The following is a 16,678-nucleotide window of genomic DNA, read 5'->3' on the forward strand; positions in this document are numbered from 1 at the left end:
TTTCAAATCACCGCTCCTTTCTTCATTACACCTCTAAGCTCCTCTGACAGACCAAAAAACTTAAATAAAATGTGCGCGTCAGCCCCGCTTGACTTCGCCCGCCGCTCGCACTTGATTAGACAAACAGCGCGGAACACGAAGGGGGGAAATAATGTGCTCATTTATTCATTTTCCCGACGAGTCACAATAGATTTTTAACGACCAATGTCTGACCTCCCTTAGGTCCCCCATGCTTAGGAGGGTTAATAAAGCCCAACAGTGTGGAGCTGAGAGCAAGCGAGCAGGCGAGCGAGCGTGAGAGAGAGAGAGAGAGAGAGAGAGAGAGAGAGAGAGAGAGAACAGGAAAACGCCGGACTCCAGCAACAATATAAAGACAGCCACATCGAAGGCCCCAAACAAACTGCCCCTCCTTTCTCGATCTCAAGCACCACGACCCCTGAGAGATGGCGAGAAGAAAGAGAGACAGACGGATGGGAGAGTTAGACTGCTTTTCCACTTAGATTCCAATTCCACCGGTCTCTGAGGGACAATTAAAGCCAGTGTGCTAGGAGTGGATTCTGTTCTGCAAGCTCTCTGGCGTGCATGTTAAAAGTTTTTCCCTCTGGAATCACTGACACAGACACTACGCACCGACCGGGCGACGTGGTATGAGGGGGGGGGGACTGAGGAAGATAGAGATTTGAAAACGCAGCCAACTTCAGGGCTGTTAGTAGTGCGGTAATGAATGTTTAATGAGAGCAAAACTACGCTGGTTTTAAGCGGACTTTAGAATTAGCAAAAACTTCATTGGAATGACATGAAATGACACACTTTTTCAAAAGCATTGAAGACGTGTTATCAATGAGAATACGTGTGAGATAAAGAATTGGTCAAAAGTGTTGTCTGGGTGGTATATTTGTACAATATTTCCTCCAAACACAATATTGCAACATATTTACAAATGCATCTTAAATAAAATATTAGAATAAACAGCCATGATGTCAAGTGTCCAAAGTTGGACATCACTTTTTGGACAAACTACAATATTGTACCTTAAAGGTCCAGTGTGTCATTTTTTGGAGGATCTGTTGAGAAAAAGGCAATATAATATACATAAATATGTCTTCAGAGGTGTATAAAGACTTATTATCTTAGAATGAGCTATTTCGATGCACAACCGGTCCCCTTTCTACAGTAGCCCTAAACGGACAAACTTCTCTATAGAGCACATTTCGTAAATACAGTATCTCCATCGCCAAAGAAGCGAAAATGTGATGACCTCATAGTTCTGTGTCAGCCACCGTAATGCTTTGAAAGGGTGGGGGGAGTGAGCCGTTGGTTGCAATTGACAACCTCACTAATAGAGGCCGCTAAATTTCAACCACTGGACCTTTAAATGAACCTCAATACACCTGAATTGTTAGTTTTTAAATCATTCTGCCTTTTCCCACCTCAGATATCTTGAAATAAGATAAATGATCAACAATTTAACAATCTATGAAATTTATATTAATTTATTAGTAAAACATATGAAATGTGCCTCAAATTAGTAGATTTCCTCCCACCCTTTGTGTTATCTTGGGTTTCACTATCATTATCAAGATGCCCTTGGGTATTTAACGATCACATAATTTTTCCATGATAATGCTAAAGACTCTCAAATGGCTCGTGATGTTGACACAATGAACTTTAAAGGCCACTCAAGAAGCAAAGACTATTACCAAACTGGCGTGATATGACACCGGGTGTCTATTTAAAACACAGAAGAGAAATCTTATCCTGGCATTCATGGCATTTGAATATATTAATGGGTTAATGCAGATGGCAGTGTCCTCATAAATGTTCTTAACGGTGACAAATGCCAGAATCCAAATCTTAACTCAAGTCACATTTCTTCCATAATAGATCACAAAAATTAACATTTATGGATTTGCCAGATACTTTTATCTAAAGCAACTTACAGAGCAACTTTTTTATGTGCTCCCTCAAACCCATAATCTTGGCATTGGTATTATACGGACACTATAACAAATGGATGGAATGGAAATTAAGAGAACCACACCACGTCATATGACACCATTTCCATTTTGCATTTCAAGGTCAGCGGCTCACTTGGTTTTAAAAAATGAAACGATTATCATCCGCCACATACTAAGACAGGTGTAGTTTCTAAATATGAAAATCCTGCTTCATCACATCATTGGCACAATGAGCCGTCGTGGCACCTGATATGCATTTAGTTTGAGAATGTGCTGTATGGCAATGTCTCCTCTGGATCTCATTCATGCCCGTCATGACTTTAAAACAATGAACGCTCGCCGGGCAGCCAAGCATATTCAGACTGGGAAAATGAAATATATCCATTCTCTTTTCACCCCCCTCTCAACATCCATGCATCATTGTCATCTAATTGTTCCCTTTATTCTAGCAGCTCTTTGTCAGGGGCCACATGGGAGAAAGGAAAATTACAGACTACCTGATAATTAGCAAAGTTCACAGTAGAACTTGGATCCGTACAGAACTAGTGGAGCCGGCTTTCTCTTAGCAACTAATTAAGTCCGCCTCTGAGGGCTCCTACTGTGGTGGAGGTAGATGCTGTAACAGCAGAATCCCCAAAAAAAGAAAGAGAGAGAGGGCGAGAGGAAAAAGTGTTAAAGACAGAGAGAGAGAGACTTTTTCCTTCTTCCTTTAGGCAGAAGAACAGAACTGACTTTAACGCTCCTGGTGTTTTATTATTTGTTTGAGACTAATGTGGATTTCTTTCTCAAATGGAAGCATCAGTGGTGGTCACCATTACGCACCATTCCAAACAGCGAGATTTGTTCAGCTCATGACACACTTTAATTATAATAATGGCATTATCTATATCCGTCCGTGTAACGCGGAGAGAAGGAACAGCTGAGCGCAGTGGGCGTTAAGCGCAGGTTTTTAATCTCCTGTGGTTGAATTAAGCTTCTATCTAAGGAAGACTTTATTGGCGATGCTATCATCGTCGCCGCAGCAGATTATTAAGCGGGACGCATCATCAAATGTCATCTCTCGTACACGTCAGGTGGCGAGATTATCTCCTCGGGGGCCTTATTGGATATAATTATGATATTTTTGTGTTTGTTTGTTTTCATTTATTTCCAAATCTTCTCGCCCCGCTGTGTCGAGCCATATTCGCGCTGAACTGTAGCGAGTTTAAAGAATTAAGTTGCGATTTCAGTCAAGTGTGGCATGTCTCACTTACCTCAGAGAGTGCGCAATGCTGTGGTAGCTGGGAAAAAGTCAAATAATTCATGCAAACTGAGTTCATTGCATATGTCATTTTTTGGTTAAAGATAAAAAACAAAACTGGTTATTTAAAACCTCCCAAAAACACAAAAAAACTATAACGACACTAAAAGATCACTGTTAAAAGCGGTCTCTTTAACCTCAAACATGATACGCAATGGCAACGATTTCAATACTTTGGTCTGACGGAAAGAAGGTCAAATAACAATTTTGTGAAGTAAAATTATTTTATTAACGTAATTTTACACATAACTTGTAAATGTACGGTCCGTTTCTGTCATTTGAAATTTTCACCGCATTTAAAAAAATATGCAAAAATTCTGTAAGATAAACCAATACAATTCCTTAAAATCACATATTCTAGATTGTATGTTGAGCAGTCAGGTATAATTGTTTGGGAAATGTCAGTTTGACATCCTATGACTTCAACATATACCCACAAGTTTAAACCGAGTTGACAAGATGGCCAAAGTTACGATCGCAGCTTTCATTAAAAAAAGTTAAAAAAAATCACAATGCAACGATTGACAAGGGAATGTTTAAGAAAAACAAGCACAGTTTTTGAGAAGATTTAAAAAGAAAAGCATCCCCTACTGTAAACCACCTCAAAATCACTCCAAAAGAGGACAGCAGAGACGGATTTCATTTTTGATTTACGCATTTACGGCTACACGAAGAGACCGTTTGTGCTGCAATCCAAGAGAGACGCTTCGAGTTTAAGGCAGGGCCGGTCATTATTTTCCGTGTAATTAGAGGAAACCTGAAGTCCTTGATAACAAGCGCAAAAAATGCCACATAATTAGAAATACACCACAAACACCATTATTGTCAGGAGAACACGACTGTATAATGAAGCAATTATAAATGAGCGGCTGAGCTCCTGTCATTAATTTCAGCTTTTAAGGATGCGAGGAGATGAGCAAAGGCTAAATGTTTCGGAGAGAGCGTGCGCTGAGAGGGTGCTTAAGGTAGTCAATGCCGTCAAAACCACTTGAGGTTTCCCTCAACGGCCAGATAACGCTTTAAGTGCCCTGTGGAAAGACTCCTCTGAGCCCCAACGTGAGGAAAAGAGCTTTGAGTGTTAACTCGTGAACCATTACGGTCATCAAAAGCAACACGGGGTACGTTTATGCACACTTGTGCACGCGATAAAAAACACAAGCCGGGATCTGACCTTGATGTTCAACTTCAGTTCCGATTTTTTACTGAGAAACAATCAACTAAAATGACAGTCAGCCGACAAGGACAAATCTTATGAAATATTTTGTCTCAATTATTTCTCATAGACATCAATGAGCTTAAATGGAGAGTAATTTGAGACTTCTTCTCAAAGCAGATGCTTTGTAGATATGGAAAAAAGTACACATTGGAGAATACTAGTCTTAACAGATTACCTCAACAATGTTTCACTCTGTTCAGATTTCCAAGATGGAGAATCTCAAGCATTTAGCAAGAGTGAATTATTTCAGCTACACACATTCATTTATAGAGCTACTGTATGCGTGCTGCACATGGATGAATCTCTCAGTTTTTCCAGATCTAAACATCTGAGGCGAAGTTAAAATACAGTATATTGTAGGCCTATCTTTATATTGGCAGGCATTCAAAGAAAGTTCATACACAAGTTACTGTACATTTCAGTTTGTGCTTTTGACTGTATGTTGTTGATCACAGCTAAAAGATTTAAAGGCATAAGAAGCCACTAGCAGAATGAAGCCAGAGAGAGAGAGAGAGACTTCATTATGGCCACTCTCGGATCTCAATCCAAAGAAAGCAAAACTCCTCATCCACGAAAATAACTCTAACGTATTGATCTCGGTTTGAAACACACACGTCTGCCTCCTTAAACCCCACCAATTAAAAAAGTGTGCGCGGGGGGTGAATTTCATTAAAATGCCTCACGCTTTACCTGCCTACCACAAGCCAACCAGTGCAGAAAAGCAGACATAACATTTTATTAATGAGATTTCTTTCTTTGATTTCCCCCCACATTGAGATTAACAGCGACACGGCATTACATACAGTACTCTGTATAAAGACATGCGGCACAGATGCCTGCACAGCGTCTCACAGTAAACATGAATACATAGAGAAAGAGCCAGTCGCTTCTTATTCGTACAGCACTAAACTCCAAAGACGTCGGCGTCATCCGGCACACTTAGAAATACAATCTTATTAATAGAAAGGCTGGTGGTACAGGCACACTACATCATTATTGTCTTGAGAATGCAGCGCTGGAGAAGGAGGCAATTAGGCTGAGGAAGCTGCGAGGTTGCCATTATTTTAGCATTTAATGACCAGGCGCTACGGCAGGGGCTTGATGCAGAAATGAGGGCCTCGGCTCTGAAATTATGCATTATCTGGCAGATCTTAGCGCACCCCCTTAGACTCCCGCTCCTTCACCATGAATAAATTTACATGGGAATGCTTATTTCTCTAATTTAGGCAGTAAAATTAGAATATACAATACAAATCTACCCGCAGAAGACAAGCATCTACTCACTGTTTTGGTTTTTAATGACCCCCGTTCGTGTTTTTCTTCACGGGGGCGGGGGCCGGGACAGACTTGCGGAAATTGCGTCTTTCCTTTATTAGTTCAGGTATCATTCGAGGAAAATGAAGGAATGCAGTGTTGGGAGTGAGGCTTTGAAGGTTTTTGTGTCAGAACCTGTTTCAATGTGATTTATAATCATGTTGTTGCACTGTAAAAAAGATTTTTCCAAATTTTGAATTAATATATAAAAACTTTACTAATATATTTATGTTGAATGAACTCAAAATGTTATGCCAGCCGGTTGACTTCATTTTTTACGTCGAAACAACAAATACATTTTTACAGTGTTTGGGGGAGTGGCCATCGGGTCTGAATATTTAATTACGTATGCCCGGGCGACATATGGGGGCAGTAAAAAGTTGTTGTTTTTAATCAAAGAGGTTATAGAAACAATTTTGGTTCACAGGTTTAAGCTGTGTTGACACTTCTGTAGTGTTACCTGTTTTGGGTTAAGTTATGGTGTTTAATTTAAAGCCATTATTGAGGTTATTGTTCCTTCTAACTAACCCTCAAATTGTTCACACATTTTTTTTTCTCATATGGACTATGCAGAACCAGATATCAAGGGGCAGCTTCCAGTTTTTCAACTTCAAAATAGCTGATTTGGCATCAAATTACTGAATCTGCACATTTTCTGGCTTTCAAGTAAATTAAACCCATTTGTTTTAGTGCATCAACAAACCCATTTATGAGCCCACGTCGACGTGGCCCTGTATGAGGAGCACGGCTGAATTTCTGCGTTCAGGATTCCTCTCAAGTCAGGACTGAAGACACTGCTAAGAGATGTTCATCATTCTTGATCTGAGTCTGTCAGGGCCTGGTGTTGTAGTGCCTCTCGCTATTAGGCGGAATTGACAAGCCAAGAAACCAGCGAATAGCAGAAAGGTCTGAAATTAAGGAGGGCATTGCGAGTGTGTGTGAGATGGAGAAAGCAAGTGAAGTGTGGCCGTCATTTAGTCTGCAATTTATCAGTTTAGGCTGCACCTTGTTACAATGGAAGCAAATTGTGGCTGCTTTCAGAAGAGATGAGATGGTGTCTAGTCTTTCTCTCGCTCTCTTTCTCTGCGGGCACCCCTAAATGTAGTGTGACAGCAGGGTGCTGGATAGAGTGAGAGATACTGTATGGTGTAGAGGTATTTTAATTGTTATTATTATTTTTTCTGAAATCCCTCAATTAATATATAGTGTTGTCATCCCCTCCGTGGGTGAGCAGCTATAGCTGTGTGACAGAGTGGTCAGGCGAGAGAGAGAGGTTGTGTCACCGGGCCGAGGTCAGACACTGTCTGTTGCTTTGGGAACCGCCACGTACACACACACGCATTCATACACATCTTTCCTATAATGCCGAGCACATTCATTTGGAGGCAATCAATGCTTAATTGGCATTTTTCCCATTAGGCCTCTCTATTAATGTCTTTTTAAATCAGATTTGTATGAGTTGTGAGATAGTTCATGTTAGATTTCCCATTTTAGAAGCCTAATCGAATTACCTCATTGGGCTTCTGTGGAATGGTATTTTTCTATACCCACAACCATATTCGATTTAAATGGCCTCCCTACTAAACAGGTTGACAAGCATAGTGTATTAATCTTAGCGCCGCGTCTCCTGAAATGACATGCAATCTGCCATACGCTTAACTGTGTTTATGTGCATGGACGCTCGTGAATGAAGTGTCCATCACTGCACCTGTATCATGAAAACAAAAACACTTTACAAACTACTGTATGTGGTCCTGAAGTTATATCGCAAGTCTCTGCTTCATTACAGAAAAAAATATTTTTTAATCGATTGACAGCACTAATATTATTTTTTAAAGCCGACTATTACTGTATCATCTATTTTAGACAACTCGCCCCTTAAAAGCAGTGATATGTCGCTTTACGTGTCAGTCAAACTTTGTTCAGTTTATTCTTGTTTACAGAAAGTGGGCGGTTAATGGCTTTAAATTAGCTGTGACATACGGTTTATCAAACCTATTCAATTAGTAGCACAACAAAGGATTTTCTTTGTGAACTTTAGTGTGCTGAATACGTTCATCACATTCTTTTTATATAATTTTTCAATATCAACTGTACTCACAATTTTTTTTCACACATTTATACATTTCAGTAGTATAACTCGTACGCAGAAATAGCATCACACTGAGCTCATAACAGTTACTAAAAATGAGTCATCCAAAACTTCAGAAGTGTACATTTGATCATTTTTGCTCACAAACCTAGTTTCAGATGTAGACACCCCTCATCGCTTCATCCCACCTTCCCTGTAACACAGATATTTCTAGAATTTTCTGACAGTGACAATTGAAACAAATGTTTTAAATATGTGAAAATGATTACAGTTTATGTTTATTTGCAATATACCTATATATCGTAAATAATTATATAAGCACAAAATTTACTTGAGTTAAATATACACTTAAACATTGATGCTACATCAAAATAAATATTATATAACCACAATAATTAACACCATAGAATTGTGCAGGAAGAACTGTAAAATGTGTTACACTGTGTAGTTAAAGGTCTCACATGAGACTACATTATGCTTAACTGTTGTGTTTAGTGAGAAAGCATCACAGTCCTGTCCATAAGACGAAGTGCTGGGTTATTAGTGGTCAGCAGGACACTGGACCAAGCAGCAGTGCTATCAAACCGTTGCTTTCCTACAAGAGTCTCTTTAATACCGAGCAAATTCACCTTTGTTAGCCTGCTGGGTTGACAAGCAGGGCAGGGAAGCCAGGACCGGCCCTGTTTAATGCCTGTGCCCTGTAAAACAGCACTGCGCAGCAGAAAAGTCAGGGCTGTGTTAAATACCTGCAGGGCATACTCCAGGCAACCAGGGAGAAGAAGAGAGAAATGGAGGGTGGAAAAAGAACTAGGGCATCTAAAAAAGGAGAAATGGGGAGCGGGAACTCTCACCTGGCAGGATTTGATGACACACATAAGTTGCAGCGTCTTATTCAAACTAAGTTTCAGAATAGCAGCGGTCTATCATGCTGTCTTATATTTAATAACCAGTCGTCCATCTCGCTGGTTACATAAATAACAATCTTAATAACACAGACGTAGCAACTTTGTGTTGTGGGTTTCACATTACACTTAAAAACAATTACTGTAAAAAATAAGAATATTCCGTCAGACGTTTTTTATTTTTTAACAACATTTAAAGAATGTTTTGTTTTTCAAAACATGGAATGGTTAAATGGTTAATGGTTTTATTATGGTTATTTATTTTTGCAGTGTCAACTCTTAAAAATAAAGGTTCTTCACAGCGATGCCACGGAAAAACCATTTTTGCTTCCACAAAGAACCATTCAAAGATTCTTCAAAGGACCATCTCTTTCTTAGCTTGTTCTAATTTGAAGAACCATTTATCGCCACAACAAAACTTTTGTGAAACAGAAATGTTTTTTGGATGTTGAGGTTCCTTAAGGAACCATTGAGACAAAAAAAATCTATGGCACCGTGAAGATGCATGGTTTCTGCCTAAAACTGAGTTTACCCAAAACAGGTTTACCCAAAAGCTCTGGTCCCTTTGTTATAGAGATTTAAACAATTACCTTTTTACACAACTACCGGTACACAAATCAATCAGATCAGTTTACTTGTGTAAAACCTACATGTTCTCAAACCCCAATCCAACATTCAGGACTCTAATCTATTTGTTGCAATGGCAAATATGTGAGTTACACACACGCGCACATACACACACACACAACCTTAGAGCAAGAGAAAGATAAAGTGAGGAAAAAATGTTTAGGCAGGCAAAAGAAGCAAAATAGGCTAACCCGCTAATAATAAACACAGCTACGAGATAAGATGAATTATTCCATTAGGTTTTTTAATACTGAACTACATTTTCTAAGTGTTAATTTAACATCTATGGTTTTAAACTACTACACAAACTGCCAGAGCAATGAAAAAACCTGCTTTCTGTGCTCTGAAAGTCTATGCAGAATTACAAGGCCACCGGCTACTCTGAGATCAGATCTCTTTGGCCATGACAAGATGTTTTCTCCCATCAAACATAGATTAAACTCTTTCCGATGAAGAGGTGATTTGACATCCCCTGCTCGCCGACGTCGAGAGCCGGGACAGCTCACTTCTCCATCGGGCACGTCGCCAGACACCCTGCTCCGGGTCGGCTCCTCAAAGGAGGGCCACTGTGACGACAACCACATTTGCTTGTAACTTGTCACCTGTTGCTTGAGGAACAATGCGGCGTGACTGAGACCGGTCACGTTAGCGTATAAGATGCGATGGGGCCCCTATCGGATAACGGTTTGGTGATGAAAACTGTGTCCCTGTCAATTGAGTTCCTCAGGCACGTCAGTGGCACAGCGCAGAGCTCATTTCTCATTTTGACGCTGACAGAAATCAGCAAAGCAGGCGTCAAGCGTAGATACTTAGGCCAGATCGCTCTTACTCGGAGGGAGCCATTGGCTACAGATGATGCATGTCTGATTGATCGTGGTGGCGGACCTCAGAGAGGACGTCAGAGATAAAATACATCAATGGAGGAGCGTTCTTAAGCATAAAATCAGAATCGAGGCTATTACATTTCTCAGTGTCAGTGTACATCATTGTAGAGAATTGTTTTGGTCTTTCTCACTTTAAAATCGAAAATGCTCTTAATAACTTTTTTGTTGACATCACATAGGCCTCGCGAGTCATGGGATGTTAACCCAAAGGTGCGATTCTTTTCGGTAGCAACACACTTTTTATGATTCAATCATAAACAGAAAAAACATCAAATTAAACATCTAACATTTTACTCTAAGAATACATCACTTTTAAGAGTGCAAACAATTCACAATGACTACACAGGACGTAAAAGAACACAGTTCATAATATATTACGAGACACGGCTGGTTATTTATCTTCTATAAGCCATAATATACGATATATCTAATGCAGAAAGCTACATAAACTGCACACAACCTCGGCTTATTAATTCAACGCGGTGCGTTTTGTCATGCTGTCTAATAACACAATTAGTGCAGTCAGTTCAATGCTTGCTTGTTTTTAGATGAAGAACACGTTTGAAAGCGAATATAGGAGGCCGAAGTCTCTCGTGTCCACACTGGGATCACAGCGTCTGCAGGTTTCATTATTTACATCTTTGTGGATCCTCCCGAGCGGTAATCTGCACGTCTCGCAAGCTCCTCCGGGCTATTTCATTTAGCTTTAATATGTGCGTTTGACGTTTTGTTCATTTAGCTTCGCCCTTTAATTTAATTGACGTGCTGCTGCCTTGTTTGTGTTCTCGTGTGTAGGTGTGTCGTTTTTTACATCCACCAACGCTTCCAGTTGCGATTGAACTTTTATTAAGTGCACAGACGCAACTAAATATATATGCAGGCGCAGTTATTGGAGAGAAAGCAGGGGACACGCATCTCAATAAACCCCTAAAAGCAGCAGGTCGTAAGGGACTTTTATTCATTACACGATTGCACGTGTGAGCACATAGACGAACAACAAACACCCGAGTGGTGTCAGCAGAGGTTTTGTAATTTGATTGACTGAATCACAAAGGGAGAGATTATGAGCACGTAGGGTTGCCATAAAGTGGGTTATTGATTTTGGATATTGGTTCACGGTGCTTTTAAAATGTACCGTTAGATATGGTCAAGAAACAGATGGAAACTAATTTCCCAAAGTTATACACAACAATATCTAAAATTGTTTTTTTTTTGGTTAAACATATTTGAGAAGCAGCATTTTTAATCTTCTGTATTCAATTCTATGTAGCAGGAGGATGGAAACATTAGGTGTGTATTTCTTAAAAATACAAATACACTAGATTTGTAACTTTCCACATTGTATACACTATGATGACATTTCTTTGGATTAAATTAAATTTTAAATAAAACAAAAGTTGAGTGTTTATAACTTAATGTCCCAGAGTGTGAAATTAATTAAAGGTATTTAACATATAATGTATTTAATATTTTTTATTCATTAGAATGCGATGTTAGCCTAATAATATTATATCTACTCTTACAATTATATACATTAGTCCTTGAAACGTATTCGTTCGTATTTATGTGAATTTCTACATATAATAGCTAATATTTTAATATGTTTTATTTGAATTTTCAATCGATATTATTGTGTCTGTGTCAAATGCTGTATTTAAAAGGAAGATTTCACAAAATGGTGCGTCTGTCTGTGCTACAGTAGCCGCGTGTGTTCTTTGTTTCAAGGAGAGGAGACGACGCTGGTGGCGAATGGCGCGGCTGCCATCTAGCGGTCATTGGGCGCATGAAACTCACTCAACCATTGCCGTTGCAATGACATTTATTGACATCGTCTGTCGATCCCCGATGGCAATTGCGTCTTCAAGAACATTTTAATATGTTGATCATATCGTAGAGGTGTAAACATAGTATACCCTGTGTGGTATTAGGCTGCCAGACTTAAAGAAAATAGAGCTTAATAAAAATAAAGCTCTTGATAATTTAGAAAAATATGTAGTTGGTAATTTTGCATTAGCAAGATGTTTATGGCACGTGGGAGCATTATAAAATATAAATAAAATACTTTAGATTTCATATTTTATGTATAAAAGCGAGTTAACGTGGTTGACACACACTTTATTTAACTTCTTTGGCTGCATGCAAATCACATAAACGCGTTTTTATTTTATTTTACATTTGTTTTTGTTTTATTTGAGCACAAACACAGAATTTGTGCGTGTGTGTAGACATGCAAGAACCTCGCCGGACTGATGATCTGTGATTTCAGTGCCATCTGGGCTTGGCCCTCAGGCTGTTTAGATCTTCATGCAACAATCTGACATCAATATGTAACACAGTTGCATCAGACAAAAGCCCATTCCCAAATCAAATCACCAAACCACCAAGAACCTTTGTTTACAAGCAGATAAACGGCGACAGCACTGGCAAACGCCTTTAAAGACGACCTTGTGTTGTGTAATCAAAGTGTATTCGTATCACTAGCTGTTTGACCAATAAGGCCTCAGTCTCGCACAGCAGGCCGCCAATATCCACCCGATCTCACCTAAACAAAAGCCATTTCATCTCCCGACCAAGCGAGTCATTTTGGGTTATTAATACAACTAATTATCCTTTTTCTGGCCGAATTTGAATTTAAATGAACAATCAGAGATATCATCAAGTGAAGCAAAGGCACCCCACTGTTCCTTTGCTCTGATGGAAAGATTACAATTAGAGCGCTCAAGTGGTGAGAAAGAGAAAGAGAGAGTCTATTACACTGAGAAAATCTCCTGTTACAAATCTGCTATACAGTTGTCAGTGGTAATTAAATGTGTGGCGAGTGTGGGGGCTTCGCCATTTGTGGTGGTCCCTGTTTATTTCTACTTGAACAATTGAGCCATGCATTCAATGTTCAGATTTCAGACCTCCGAATGTAAAGGAATCTGTACATTTTTTAAATATAGTTAGTTTCTTGTTGTTAATTGCACATTGTATTAGTAGCTAAATGGAAAGTTTTGTTTGTGGTTATTGATTTGCGCAGAAAGTCAATGCGGATTCTGACCTTGCCTTTGCAATGAGGCTAACAAAATTACAACGAGAGAAAATAAAAACCAAGCAAATCGGACGTGCTTTAGAATGTTATAGAAAGCAAACAAGTCTACTTGTCTAAAAACAGACATTTCACACAGCAAAAAGTCTCTTTTAATATATTTTTTAAGAATTATGTACAGGTTTATATTAAATCAACACAGAATATTTTACCACCAGAGGTTTGAGTAAGCTTATGAATGTAAAATATTTCCCATAATTCATTTTGATTAGCATGCTCTTTCAAACCACGACCAACATGGTACAGTAGGGATTGTACAGCTCTTAAAACACTTGAAGTCGAGAAAACGGTGCTGCTTATTAAACCATTTCATCCCGAGTCTCTCAAACTTCAGTTGCCCAAAAACCCTGTTTCCACCAGTTATGCAAGTTATGTTCATCGGTGGGTACATTTTCATAATTCACTTTTGCTAAATTATGCAAAGCAGAATATTAAACTAAATGGTAGTGCATTTGATCTAAAGAGTAACATGCGTTCAATTAAAACTTCCTTATTCAAAACCTTTATCATGATGTTATTAGCCATTTCAGATTGCTGCTACCTTTTATTTCTTCCAGTTGTAATGCATTACACTGTATTCAACAACAACAACAACCCTTTACTTGAAATATACAATAGAAGCCATCAAGATAGTCATCTTCAAAATGTTTGCCACAGGTTACATGAACCAAGGTGCATACTGTTGTTAAGACTTTATACACAGAGAAACTATAATATGTCATTTGAATATATAGTCTTTGCATCTAAAGTTAATTTGCCAAAGGATTCAGATGCAGCATTGCTGCAACGTTGCTACAACATCCAAGCATTGCAATCAAATACAGCACCAGAATCATGTTGGAAAACATTTCCAGTCCGATCTACGTGTGACAAAGTAATAAATCAATACAACCCATGTTACAAAAGGGTGAAAAATGTTATGTCACATTAGAAAATAAGTTAAAAATGTAACACCCAGTTCCAATATTTACATATAATATAAATGTTGTTCTATGTACTGGGACTACACAAAGAGGCTTGCAGCTGGTGCTCGGTTACGGTTCGTGCGAGAGCAGAGATTTCACATTGCATTAGCAACTGGCGATCAGCATATTGAGTTCATGCACCATTCAAATCAGATGGACAGAAATAAAACATGTACAAAGCTCTAATGGCTACAAAAGCTAGAGGAAAAGAACGGCAAAGCTATATTTTATTCATCCCCTTTTTGAACTAGCAGGAGGTAGAGCTAATTGTTCTAAGTGTATTTGCTATTTCAGGACCATTCAGTTTTCTTTTAAGAACACACAAGCGATTATTCATTAAAAGCCATATTTGGAGGAGGAAAACATGACAGTATCACAATCTTAGGAGTACGGTTCTTTTGCTTCGGTTCTGTTCATGTGCAAAAGTTGGTGGAAAGTTGTATCCAGAACAATAAACAGATAAACATTTTATATTCCTGGTTAATGGATCCACTGCGGCAATAAAGTCTAATGCAATAGATTGCAAAGATTGCAAATGATAATGATCGTAGGAAAGACGTAAACATGAGATGGATCTTACAGGCATTCTGACACGAGTTAACCTTTAACACGTTAAATGTCACATCACAAACAAACAAATGCATCAATTTATCAATTCCACTAAAAATGAGTGTATATTTAAACCAGTGTTTAAATATTCCCTAATGACAGGCACTCCTGCAGATATGGACGTATTATTGTTCAAGCCAAGACCTTCTTAAGCAGTATTCTGTACTTGGGATACGTCTTAATAAAGTGAAGACATGGAAGTAACAGTTTAATACAGATCACTAGAGAACTGAATGAAATGTATGAATACTAGAAAGCTGATGACATCACACGAGATGAGCCGAATTCTTTACAATACATTTTGTATCAATTGTCCTAATCCAATCCGCCATATAAATGAATAGCAGCACACTGTAAAAGCTAGTTAACATGAGCAGAGTCAATCCACATCCTAAATGTCCACGTGATGAATAACATACTCACTTTTCGCCTGGTTTGTCAACTCTGACGAGCTGAACTTCCCCATCTAAGGACAGGAATTTCAATATGGGGCAGAAAACCCAGTTAAAGAACCAGTGTTATAATGCAAACATCTGCAAGGCACTAATTTATAACAGCGAAGCGCATCTAGCACTGCGAGGACACCCTGCTGTAACAACGCTGTGAGTTTTAAATGCATTACTCGAACATCCCAAACTGTGTTCGGTGAAGTGCCATCTGCCCGACATCAAGTCAGCACATATAAAAACGAAACATTAAATACAGGAGTAAAGTAATAAATACATTTTATTTTATATAAATATGTGGGCCCTTAATTCCAAATTGTCTGGGAGACGTAGTAAAGAATGAATGTACAACAATGACAACACCTGTTTACATTCATAGAACAAGCTGCCCTGTTAAAACAATGGTGTGATTGGTTTGATAAACTGTAAGATACACTGGCTGAATCTACGTATGGTGATGCGCTCATTGATGTGACTCTTGACGGTAAGATTTCAATGGGCTACGATTGCACGAGGAGGCAAAAATCACGGATTCGCCTCTGGAGCGTCCCGACACATACGTTATCATTGCAGGTAGTTCCTGGTCCCTTTATTATTTCATAGGTATCTCATAACAGAGCTAGTTATTCGCTAAATCTTTTATATAAAATTGTATTCTACGCCCCAGCACCTCCCCAGTACTACACAGAAAAAGAGATGTGGGTTATTGACAAAATCAGTAGACCAGCCATTTTCATTAAGTTTTTTTTTTCATTTGTTAAATACCCCCACCACAGTAAAACCTGGCATGATCGCATCTAACGTTTGATCGTTTTCAACTTTAAATGTTTCTGTCTCTATGTACAGCTATACAGACTGAGGCGATGCCTCACTGTGCGGTCTTGAAGGGTAGGAGTGGGCGTCCTCTCTCTCTTTCCTACAGTCTGCCCATACAGGTGGCTTGTTCTGCTTCACTTGCGATCGTCGATGGTTTTAATGAATTCCACGGCGGCAGTGAACTGCATCCACCAATAGCACTCCTCCCCGCTCAGCCTGCTGGCGTAGAAATTATTGATGTACTGAATGGTGGACAGAAGGCAGGGTGGGTTCGCCTGCGGGGAGAGAGGGGGGGAGGGGGTGGTTTAACGTACCAGATAACACCTGACCACCCGCGTCGTGCGTGCTTACACATTCAAATGCGTTTAGGGGCGGAAAAATCTGGTGTGGGTGTGCACATACGCACGCAAGAAAACACAAACAGGTATGGAGAACAAAATAAGTAAAAAAAGTATAAGCAC

General features: G+C 39.2%; 1 protein-coding gene across 4 annotated transcripts in view; it reads right to left on the minus strand.

Moving 5' to 3' along the window:
• Positions 1-15,663: 15,663 nt before the first annotated feature.
• gapvd1 (GTPase activating protein and VPS9 domains 1) overlaps positions 15,664-16,678 on the minus strand; it is a 36,496-nt gene continuing 35,481 nt past the window's right edge. For all 4 annotated transcript variants that reach the window (XM_056772714.1, XM_056772713.1, XM_056772712.1 and 1 more), the window contains one exon: positions 15,664-16,492. In XM_056772714.1, coding sequence (XP_056628692.1) covers positions 16,352-16,492 — 141 coding nt within the window. In that variant the 3' untranslated portion in view covers positions 15,664-16,351. The remainder of the gene's footprint in view (positions 16,493-16,678) is intronic.

This window comes from Triplophysa dalaica, chromosome 18 (assembly GCF_015846415.1).
Source record: "Triplophysa dalaica isolate WHDGS20190420 chromosome 18, ASM1584641v1, whole genome shotgun sequence".
Classification (NCBI taxonomy): Eukaryota; Metazoa; Chordata; class Actinopteri; order Cypriniformes; family Nemacheilidae; genus Triplophysa; species Triplophysa dalaica.